The sequence below is a fragment of the Ochotona curzoniae genome, unplaced genomic scaffold (genome assembly GCF_017591425.1).
Source record: "Ochotona curzoniae isolate NIBS_2020 unplaced genomic scaffold, NIBS_Ocur_1.0 contig_1071, whole genome shotgun sequence".
Lineage (NCBI taxonomy): Eukaryota > Metazoa > Chordata > Mammalia > Lagomorpha > Ochotonidae > Ochotona > Ochotona curzoniae.
The window spans coordinates 3,262,256-3,274,281 of NW_024464939.1; the positions used below are offsets into that span (position 1 = coordinate 3,262,256).

General features: G+C 45.8%; 1 protein-coding gene across 1 annotated transcript; it reads right to left on the reverse strand.

The window, feature by feature from the left end:
* Positions 1-1,178: 1,178 nt before the first annotated feature.
* GEM (GTP binding protein overexpressed in skeletal muscle) lies at positions 1,179-11,033 on the reverse strand. Its single transcript, XM_040993380.1, has 4 exons — positions 10,519-11,033; positions 5,927-6,003; positions 4,570-4,774; positions 1,179-3,028 (listed from the first exon to the last, which is right to left on the reverse strand). The coding sequence occupies exons 1-4, from the start codon at positions 10,832-10,834 to the stop codon at positions 2,751-2,753; spliced, it is 876 nt and encodes a 291-aa protein (XP_040849314.1). The 5' UTR covers positions 10,835-11,033; the 3' UTR covers positions 1,179-2,750.
* Between the last annotated feature and the right edge of the window lie 993 nt (positions 11,034-12,026).

Sequence of the window (12,026 nt, forward strand, 5' to 3'; positions counted from 1 at the left end):
ATAGCTCTCCCCATAGGGTGGTCACACACAGAGACAGGACCCCCTCCTCCTCATCACCTTATGTTAAAGATGGAGAAGCTGAGTCTGGGAGAGGATTAATATATTTACCCAAGATCACATTCTTGTTTCCATCTAGACCACATGGTCTGCATGGAAACCACATGGAAACCCATGTCTGCACGATTCAACACCTGTCAAGGGGCATACAGATGCCCTGGGTCAAGCCCTGACAACACCCACAGGTCTGGAAGGCTTGGGAATTTGCATCTGCTGGCCGTTTGGCAGGGCATTCTGGACCAGACGGTGAGATAAAGGGCGGGGAGGTACTGAGTGGCTGTAGTATGGACACGTTGCAAATGCTCAATATGTAAATATGTGTATGTGATGTGTTTGTTGTATATAAAAATGGAGTACTTTGTACATACACCTGTGTGCTTTCCGTAGGGGCGATACATGGACGTGAGAAGGGAAATGTTTTAGAGGACTAGGATATGCAAATCAGAAGTCTGAACAAAGCTGGAGAAGTCACTTTCCTGCTGAGCTGGTTTGCTGTTGACTTCATGCTCAGCAGCAAGATCCATGAAATTCCAGAGATAAAGTAACGGAAGGGCCAGAAAGAGCAAGGAAGTGAACTGGGAGTACAAGGGGAAAAAGGAAAGAAAAAAACAAGTTTGGAGGAGATTCCTCTCAAACTGGAAGAAACAGACATATACAACTCCAATTTATGTAAAAAGAAAGGTAAGCCAAAATAAACACTAATGTACAATGAGTAAAACATGGTAATCTCATGACAATCATAAAAATATAGGACAATCCCATTTTTCAGATGATAAAACTGATGGTTTCAAAGCACTTGATCTTTCTTCCAAGAATGCAGTGATGTTCCTCGTAAAAAGCAGACCAGACATGTGTAACGTGAATCCTTGCTTTCATCACCTCCCTGAGCCATCGCCTTGAGTAATCTAAAGACACAAAGTGCAAAACACTAGAGACCTTTGGTCTCAACTTGGAAAAGGAAGAAAAGGCCAATTAAACCAAGCAGACACACCTTAAAAACTGAGTCACTTTAGGCAACGCATAAAATCCCGTGATGTCACTATCATAGTGAGACTGGCTTGAAGCACAGGAAGACAGGCTCATGAGGGTGCATACATGAGGGTGTAGCAGGGACCAGGGAACATGTGACAGGAGACCCAGGTGGCTCCATTCCAGCCAGAGGGCTGTAAAGGCAGCTGGCCATGTGTGCATTTACAATCAGCGACAAACTACATTCATGTCAAGGAGGCGAAACTGAGGGAAGCCCTGCATGCCTAAACCTCAGGTTGAAAATCACCTTTCCTTTTTTTCCCTCCAATCCTTCATAGCCACCTCTAATGCTGTAGTCAGGCCAAAAACTAAAAGCCTTCAGGGAGAACAGCGAGGAATTTGCCAGACCAATGTCAAAGGCCACTGAAGCTTTTACTTTAACTTGACATTCCGATGACCCCCCAAATACTTCCCAACTGTATCAGCCAGAGCAACTTGGCATTATCACAGATCATAATTCCAAAGCAGACATGTTGGGACACTTTTTAAACAGATTATGATCAGGCTACTGCCAATGAGAAACAGAAATAAAATAACAGGTCTATCACTTTAGAATGAACTTGCCAGTTACATGAGAAGAGCCACAATCATTCTAACAGGGAGGAAAACATTTAAGAATGCCTTTTTTTTTCAAAGATTTTATTTCTTTTATTATAAGACATATAGGTAAAAACTTACATATTTTGAAAAAAGATAGAAAATGGTAATAAAATGAACTTCTTAAGAAATATGTTCATAAATATGCTTTATCAAATGTTAAAATGGTTATTGTTGCAAAATAATAATAAATAGAGCCCAGCTGTGGCATACAAGGGTCACCCCAAAGTTCTGAAAGCTTTCTTGTTGTGTGTTTTATAAAAAAATCAGACCTTGGATAATGTTTGAACATTTGGCATCTTGCACTGCAGGATATCAGTAATTCAGATTTTCAAAAACATTTCATGATGGCTCCATGGTTTGGAAAATAATGAAACACAAAAGGTGGTTTGATTAAGTAGATTTTGATTAATTTCCCCTTACATAAAAATATGTTAAGACACGTAAGATACAATTTCTGAGTCTCCAGGTGGTACGTGTATCAATTCCCAACCCTACAGACCTCTTTAGGCACTAGCAGAAACTGCTCCGTAAGATTTAGTTTCCAGCAAGACCTCTCATTGCTTTTCACAGTTTGATGGATTAACAATAGTCAGAACCATGAGGATGAGGTTAGCTCTACAAGACCAGCTCCACAGAAACAGGGTGTATAGAAAGTTCTACCTCTTTGGGAATATATACTCTTAGCCTTCCAAGAGTTGTTTGTGAGCCAACGGCCTCATATTCACCTATCAGAACACTGGGGAAAATGTTGGGATAACAGTTCTTGTTGCAGGCATTCCTCTGCAGGCTTCACTTCTTCACTATCCAAAGGAGAGAAGAAATACATATGAAGACCTTATTACTTAAGTAACAAGGTCAGGCTTTTCCTGTAAATAAATACTGATTGTGTGCTCGGCTCCTTCATCCCCTATTAAGCACGTTGCCCAGGAGGTATGAGTGAGTTCCAGGCTGCACTGGGGAAAGCCACCTCTAGCCGTATTTAAGAATCCAATCTAATATAGATTACCAGCACCAACGGCCTCCTACAATGTCCATCAAGGGGACATCCGTATCTCTCTGAAAGCTCAGAGCACAGAAAGGTCATGACAGGACTTGGACTTGAGCTTGAAGGCCATGTTCTTGTTGTTTTTGGCCACGATCTTGCCCCAGAAGCGCCTGGCTTTCCTCGGGATGCTCTCTCTCCTCTTCTGGTAGGCCAGGCGCCTCTCGTTCTTCTCCTTGCTGTCCCGGCGCAGGCGCACCTGGCGCACGATGCCTTCAAACAGCTCCTTCACATTGTGCTGGACAGCCGCGGAGGTCTCAATGAACTTGCAGTCAAACACCACAGCACAAGCTCTCCCTTCTGGTCAGCAAAGGAGGGGAGAAGGTCAGAGAGCAAGCAGACTAAGCTCCTACTCATTCTAAGTCAGCTCAATGGGAAGCACACCCTCCCTGGCTGTTTCACAGGAGGATCCCTGGAAACAGGAGACATGGGCCTGAGATCTGGTCAACCACAAATGCACTGGGTAAAAACTCAATTTCATGTAATATAAGGGTTTCTCAAAAAAAAATTCATGAAATTAAACAAGAAGGTGTATTTTTTTCATGCAAAATTTTGTTTTGAAATTCATACATCTTTTTGTATTATATTAGTTTTTCATGAACTTGTTGAAGATTCTTCATTCACATGGGTTTGAAAAATTTTTGAACGAATATGAATCTCTTAATTGTTTAATTCCATAAACCTTTTGATGTACCCTTCTACGGTAATGGCAATTATAATAATAAAATAAGCATAGCCTTAATGGCCCTACCAAGAGCCAAGACCTAAACATTGAGCTCTTTATAAACACTTTCAATGCTCACAAAAATCTTGGAAAATACATTAGTCATCTATTACCTAGGTGAAGAAGATGAAGAGAGTCTTAAAAATTGAGGGAGTTCACACAGCCTGGAGGTGAGCCCAGGGCTGTCTCATGCTCAAGGCCAAGTTCTTAAATCTTTCTCCTAACTTAAAAATAAGAATGCTGACTATAAGAACAATCTACTACTTGGTTTTCCGCTCTTTATAAAAAAAGAAGACAAGCAGTGCTGAGATATTTTGAAAAACAGTTGAGGGTTTTACAGTTGCATAATACACTCCGAGCAAACTATGCAGGCTCATTTGGAACTGTCTCTGTTTCAAATATTTCAGTCTTTCCACATGTCTAGTTCAGGTTTGGAAGAAAATGATTATGGCAGATAGTCATGTTCTCATAAGTAGACTGTCCCAAAACTGTTGTCTTTAAAAGGCTTCCCTTCTCCTTACAGGGCCCAGCAATGCAGCATTTTAATTTTACAATCATAGCAGAGACCAAATCTGCATTAGGCCAATAAAATCTCAATGCCCCCTCAGTAAATACGAATGATCCCTGAACTAAGTCTGAACAAGTAGCGTGACACCCATCAGACTGTGCCTCAACTTTGGAAAGCAAGAAACAGAAACTCGGAGTATGTTTCTAGGTTTAGAGGGATCAGAGGCAGCCATGGTAAGTTCTGTATTTTAGTCACTCTTTGCACAAGTTTTCCTAAATCAGAGTTCATGACTCTTCTGGCATGAAGGTGCTTATTTCACTTCTCTGAACTCTTGGGATCTTCTTGGGGAACACAAAGGACAGTGTTTGCTAAGCATGATCTCCCTAAAGGCATTTCAGCCAACTGCTTGATTTAGGCAGATGGGAATCCTGCAGGTAGACCAGATGGCCAAAGGGAGCAGCCTCCCTAGTAAGGAAACAGTCTGCTGGGAATATAGGGGGATCAGAGTTCCTGGTCTTAGCCTCACAAGAGACAGAAGGAAGGGCAGCAGTCTGCAGGCAAAGCTTACAACCCACAATGTTGCTGCAGCGCTGGCACCACTCCTCGTACCTGATACAGACACTTCCCGGCACCGCACTAAGTCACTTTTATTGCCAACCAAAATGATAGGAATGTCCTCTGTCTGCCGGGCCCTGCGGAGCTGGATCCTTAGCTCAGATGCCTTCTCAAAGCTTGCCCGGTCTGTTATGGAGTAGACGATCAGGTAGGCATCTCCGACCTGCATGCAGTGGTCTTGGAGCCATTCATTCTCCCCCTAATGGAATGACAAGATGTTCTGTGAGCTTAGGCTGGCTTGGGAAAGGAGGGGTCAATGTGCAAAGAAATGATACTTGCATCCTAAAATACCCATGCTGATAGGAGAAGAAAAAAATACTTCCAAGTCCTCAAAATGCAGTACCCACCCAGGTCTACCAGATGTCTGGTGGCTATCAAGATGGCTAATTGGTACAGCATTGGCTAGCTGGTATGACATCCTTATCAAAAAGGTTTTTACTTTCCAATTTCTTCTATAGCTTGACTTGGTAAATTAACCAAACACCCTACCAAATAACATTCCCATTTGCTATTTGAACTGCCAAAAAGAAGCCTTTTCTGACTTGTCAAAATTTTAATCTTGCCTTCCCCAAGTGAAAATTAAGAATCCTTTAGTGAAAATATGCACATTTCCATTAAACTGAGAGTCTAACTTAGATGTTCAGAAGTACAAAATCTTCAAAAGGCAAATGTTTTAAATTAGCACTGAAATTCGCAACTTCATCGAAGATGGTCTTACATCATTTAAAATCACTGTTCCTGGAGCCTGTATTTTGGCAGTGAGTTAAGCTGGCACTAGCAATGCCAGCATCCCATACTGGAGCACCCATTTTGAATCCTGGTTGCTCCACTTCCAATCCAGCCCCCAGTTATTGTGCCTATGAAAGAAGCAGGAGATGGCCCAAGTTCCTGGTCCCCTACCAGCCACCAGGGAGACCCGGATGGAGTGCTGGGTTCATGGCTTCAGCCTGGCCCAGCCCCAGAAGTTACAACAGTCTTGGGAATGAACCAGAGAATGGACCAGCTCCTCTCCCCAAGCTCCTTCCCTTTCTGGGACTCTGCCTTTCAAACAAATAAACCTTTAAAAGAGAAACCACTCCAAAGCAGTGAGGCCATCCAGACTGTTCACCCTAGTTTGTACATCCCCTGAACAGAAACACTCATTTTGCATTTTTAAATACACCTAAGAGTGAGTCACTACAACCTGTTTATTATTCAGAGCTCATTGTGGAAGACCTGTTCTTATTCTTCAGAAGGAAGTGTTTTTAATCAATAAAATGAACCCACTTTGTCTGGAACACCAGGGTTGTAGGACAAGGTCAGTCTCACACCAAGCAGCCTGCTGACAGGCGGCCCTGCCAGCTGCACATACCTTATTCTCCCACATGTCCAGAAGTATAATTGTTGCACTCTCCCCATCCACCATCAGGGTGCGCTCATACGTATCTTCTGGAAAAGAAGAAAATGGATATTGGAGTCAGGGAACTAGAAAATATTTCTATATATAAGAAGGCCATGTAAATGATTATGCTAAACTTCCTAAATGGAAAATGAATGATGTAAATCCACAAATACTTGCAAAGGTACATTACTGTTTTTTCAACAACATTCTATGTACATGGCTCCAGCTCCAGAGCACTTGAAGTGAAAGGCATTTGCTGTCATCACTCCTGGACCCTGGATCCAGGAAATCACTTCTGAGGGTCAGCCCCCTTAAGAGCGCTGTGCTCAGAGGCGACGGCTGATGTCATGCGGCAGCATCGGCTGCAAAGCCTGTTGTAATCAACGTCACGTGCAATCCATCATCCCTGTTGGTGGGTGGGCACTCAACACCCACTGGCCGTTTCAGGAGCTCTGAGCTTGCTCACTCAGAGACCTTTCTCCTTTTTAGAGAAGTATAAAGAAAAAAAAATCTAGAGACCATCCCTGTTTAGGCAGCAGTTTTCCGCCTCTGAAACAAATGCAGTTCCATGGAAATAAATGGGCTTGTTTTCCATCTCTCGAGCACAGCAGAAGTACAGCCTCTAGCTCTCTGTGGTAATGGAAACTTCCTCCCTGCATCTGTGCCCAGACTGGGTGTAGGTGAAGGGTAAATGTATTACCAGGGACCAGGGCTGCTCCAGGCCAGGAAACAGCTGGGGGGAGGTGAGGTGGGGATAGAGAAGGGGAAGAGGAGCACTGGAATTTTTGCAAGAGGGCTTCCCATTAATGGAACCCACCCATGTTCTATTTTCCCAATGAGATTTCCTGTTTCAAATTTCACCATTGCAAAGAATGACTTGCACAATGAGTCTCATTTTTTTCTCGCCGTTCTTTTCGGCCTGCAACCTCTTTCCTCGGATATCCATACAGCCTGTGCCCTTACCTCCTTCTGGGGGAGGTGCTCCCTGAGCAGCAGCACTGTGCTCCCACAGGTATTCCCTACTTCTTTCTCTGTTCCACTGCTCTCCATTATGCTGAGTGCCCTCTAACTTGCAATCCATTCACTCATTCTATCAGTCTCTTCCCTTCTGTTTCTTACAGTCTGAGTGCAAATCTGAGTGCAATCTGAGCGCTGTTGACTGCCTCCTCCAGCAAACAGTGCTCGGTACCTTGCAGGTGCTCAGTGAAACACGTGCTCTAAGAATGCCATCCTATTTATAGTGGTTTTCATTGCTCTGTTTATCCAGAAGGACCCCAGCCAGGGGTGACCAGTACAGTAAGGCAGACCATGAACCTGTCACTCTAGGAAGATGAACCACACTAAAAGGAAATGGCAAAGTCAGAATCAGCTCTAACTCATGCTGATTCCCCATCTCTCATGTGCTAGACATCATGCTACAGGCTTAGAGTGCCACCACCTTACCTTAATCATCCACCATTCAAAAAAGTAGGTATTATCCCAATTATTCTAAGGAGGAAGGCACAAGAGGTGAAGTCGCTGGCCTGAGAGTATCAGGTAGATCAGGGCCAGAGCTGAGGCCTAATTTACCCATTAGTCTTACATAGCAACCCAGTGCTCTGTGCGTGTGTGTGTGTGTAAAGTATCTTCTCACCTCGCTTGGGCTCCTAACTCCTAGCTGCCTTTAGGGTCCAGTTTCAAGACCATCTCATCCATGACACCTTTTCTCACTTTCACAGCCAGAAGTCAGGCTTCTCTGAATTCCCACAGTGTTCTCCTTGTAACTCCATCTGGATTCATATTTGATGTCTCCACTGCACCCTAGGAGCATGGCAAGAGAAGGACCCTTGCAGAACCCTTCGGTACTTCATCAAATTCCAGGGTGCACAAGGGGGCTTCAACAAGCTTCTGGTAAATGGAACTAAAAGATAAGTTGATGTGGTTGCCAAAAATATTTGAAACCCATACTTAGTTTTTCCATGAGCATTTTTACTCTGCCCCAATGTTTGTTATTATTTAAAAATGAATGAATGTCATTAAATGTATATAAAAATCATAAGATTGCTGCAATATAATTGGAATAACATCCATCTGTACTAGGAGAAATAATAATAGTGTTAATCTTTTTATAATGGCTAATGCTGAATTAAAATAAAAACCAGAGCCCAGCACAGTGGCCTAGCAGCTGAAGTCCTAGCCTTGAATGTGCCAGGTCCCATATGGTTGCCGATTCTAATCCCAGCTGCTCCACTTCCCATCCAGCTCCCTGTTTGTGGCCTGGGAAAGCAGTTGAGGACGGCCCAAAGCCTTGGGACCCTGCACCTGTGTGGGAGACCTGGAGGAAGTTCCTGGATCCTGGCTTTAGGTCGGCGCGGCACTGGCCATTGTGGTCACTTGGGGAGTGAATCATCGGATGGAAGATCATTCTCTCTGTCTCTCCTCCTCTCTGTATATCTGACTTTGCAATAAAAATAAATAAATCTTTTTAAAAAATTAAAACCAAAATAGGGCTATGCCTTGTAAAATCTTCCTCTTCAGAAACAAAATCTACAGGGCCTACAAACAAGTGACACAACTTTGATGGCGTGAATTAAGTTATTCAAATAGGCTACATCAGATGGGATGGCTCATTTGAGAACTTCATTGTCAAAGATTATCAGTTGAAGAAGTTAGAAAAGGATACTCTAGCTCTCTTCCATTTGCCTAAGCATAACGCTTGCCTTTCCAAATTCCAAGTATGAATTGGGCTTCTTGACACTTACTGCTTATGGAATCCTATTGGGAGGCCAGCCTCTGTGCAGACAGTCCTCCATTTTAATGGACAAGTAGTTTTAAAAATCCACTATAGATTTCTGGTTTCAAAAATACCAAAAGCAAAACAGCTCTGGGCTGATCTTTCCCTGCACCCAAAGCCCCCCAGTGTGATTTCCTCCAGGGCTCCTCTGGTTCAGCCGGCTTCAAATCAAAGCCCCTGACACTGGGCTCCTTGCTAGGACAACACGTCCTCATCATTGGGTGCCCCAGAGATTCGCATGGAGCCAGGCTGATACCTCACCCAACCGCAAGCTAAATCCTGGAGCCACAGGAGACAAAGAACACAGGGTTTAGATTCAACCAAAACTGGGCTTTAATCCTGGCCATAACACACTACCGGTAAGCTGACTTCATAGACCTCCATTTCATTCTGTAAAATAGTCATATTGATGCCACATAAGCTCTACTTTCAGTTTTATCAAAAGTACTACAGGAGGTACTTAGCACAGTGCTTGGCACACAGTACCTCCTCCCAGCCCCCAAAACACCAGAGTGACAAATGTAACAACGTGCAATGATTAAGTCCCAGATTCTATAGCAGGTTCCCCAAATGCTAAGCCCAGTCATTGGATGACTTTTTTCTCCCCCAAGGCAAATAACAGCAGAGAGAAGGGACCTGAGAAAGCCCCCTTCAGCATGCAGTCTCTCCTCTCTCTCTCTCAGCAAGGCAGCTTCCAGACCCTAGGAAGAGAATCAATAGCACAACAGCCCCCTCTCCTTGACTCTCACAGAGCGAGTCCAGAGGGAGGAGAGAAATCAATGGGAACATCAATGAGTCATCATTAACAAGCCAGTTCCTGAGCTGCCTCGTGAAGAAGCAGTGACCTCCCTGACCCTGACATCAGAAAGAAGAAATGCTTTAGACCAAACGGTTGCTGGGAGCCAGGGGTACAATCAGGAAGCCGAAGGTGTGGAGACTGAGTCATCACTAAGGTGCCTTCCCACTCAGGAAGGCTGTGATTCAGCGTGCGTAGTAGCTGAGAGCACAGACTGACTATGCGAGGTGGGTAAGCACCAGCAAGCTCTTCATTCACGTCGACAACTACCAACTGGGACACCCAGCTCCTGCAGCCATAGGTGCTAAGGCTAAAGCGGCAAGGGTCTGCCACAGACACCCCAGAACACAGAGCTGGGTTGCCATCTCCTTGAGGAATCCGTGTGCTGATGACATCACTTCCAATCAGTTTCAGTAACAGACAAGACTGAACTAATTAAAGGAGATTGTGTGAGAAAAACATGTCTTGAAAACCCACCAGCCTCCATGGAAAGCACTTATCAGCACTGTGTGCTTCAAATTATTTTCAAAACGTTTTACATCGTTTTAAATATATATTATAAACCTTTTTAGGCACGCCCACGGAAGGCTCTAACTATTGCTGGAAACTGGTGAACCCACCCAGTTGTTTTGGCTTTAGGTATAAGCAAAGGGAAAGCCAGCAACTATCCCCAGCTCATGGATAAAGTTTTGGTCACCTTCCGTGTAAACGGGAAGTGGGATCCTAGCTACCCCCTTTAATTACCTTCCCTAGTCCAGTTAGATTTATCATCTAAGACGCGCTGGCTCCAAGCCAACAGATTTGGGTCTTGCCTGGAAGCAGTATCGTTTCTTCTCCCAAGCTGGGCCAGAGGCTTTCCTGGGTACCCAACTCTCCTACAACCCAGTGTCAAAAAGGCATAACACGCTCAGTTCTCATAATAAGGCATAACCTGGCTGCCCTCTTGTTCTTCTGGCCTGTCAGACGGAAGCCCCACAAGGCTGAGTGACCTACCTCCAAGCACCTCGCAGTCGCTGTCCATGCTGTCATGCACACCAGCGAAGATGTTGGCCAGTGTGGACTTGCCCACGCCCTGTTCCCCTATCAGCACCACCCTGTAGTAGGTGTTGCCGGACTCGGACGAGATGACCGAGTCTGTGGAGTCGGAGGACCAGCTCCGACGGCAGTGGTCGTCGGGGGCGGGGGCAGGTCGGTGGCGAGGTTCTTTCTGAATCATCAGATGCCTGCCATCAGCTGGGATGCTCCAGCGCTGCTGTTGGGGCTGCATGCCCACAGTGCTCCGGCGCATGGTGACGTTGTTGAGAGTCATTGTCGGGTCCTACGAAGCAGATTGGAGAAGATGCCAGCATTAGCAAACCCGAGTGAGAGGCTGGGAGAGGGGAGGTGGGGGCAGTGGGCTTCCAACACAGCGGGACAGGCATCAGGGCTGTTGTATGAGATGGAGAAAGAACGCCAACGAAATCGTCCAGTTCTCCGAAACCCCAGACAGCCCGGCTCTCACACACCCCACACACTCGAATGGGTAGCCATCCCCAGGGATTAAAAAGTACCGGCAGCATCGCCCGCTGCTCGTGGGCTTCCTCCATCCTCAGGGAAGCCCTGGAACCCTACTCAGGGTTGTGTCAGAGACAGCCGGGAGTAGCAGACAGCCACACAGAAAGGTTCGAAGAGCAACAAGTGAAGGCAGCTGGTGGAGACCAGCTGGCCAGGTTGGTGGCTCTTGTCTAAAGAAGGCTCTTAGGCACCAGTGGCCAGCAGGCGTTGATGCCTGGGCAGGGAGGCGGGGGAGACACGTGGCAATGACATCATTGCCCCTTCCCCAGGCGGGACTTGACAGGCACTAGTGGAACTTCCATGTTTAGTCAAGCTGCCCTGATGCCCTCCAGCCACCTGAACAGACCGTTAGTGAAGTGGCCAGGGTGATTGTGCTGGAAGGCTACAGCCCAGTTCTGCCCCCCTCCCCTCCAGTTACCTCCTTACTCCCAAGGGGAAACTGCCTGCTCACATTCAGACCTAACACACCCACAGAGGAGGCGTCGCACGCTGAGCAGACCACTTCCACTCGGAGACTTCTTTAATTCAACTCAAGACTTCCACCTTCTGCCAGCAACTCCAATAACTCGGCTACAACTTTGCCTTGGCAAGGTAGCCTATCTGTGTACCGGGGTCCCTACTCCTCCGCTATTTCATAGAGTGCAAAAAGTGGGTGCACATAAGTTTATTTCTGCTGCAAGCAATTGTGAAATCCACACACATGCAAATGCATGTCCACACGCAAGATGCACCAACAACGGTGCGAGTGAGAAGTGTACAGACACTCGGTTCCCCAGCATCACCGCCCCCCAATCTCCACAGCTCCACTTCTGCCCTCTACCTAGCCTGTGGTTTTCACCTCCGACAAGAGCACGAAGTCTCTCTGATCTGTAGCAGGAAGTGACCCAGGGGGCCGGCTGAACCGAAGCGACATCTACACACCACACACACACACACACACACACACA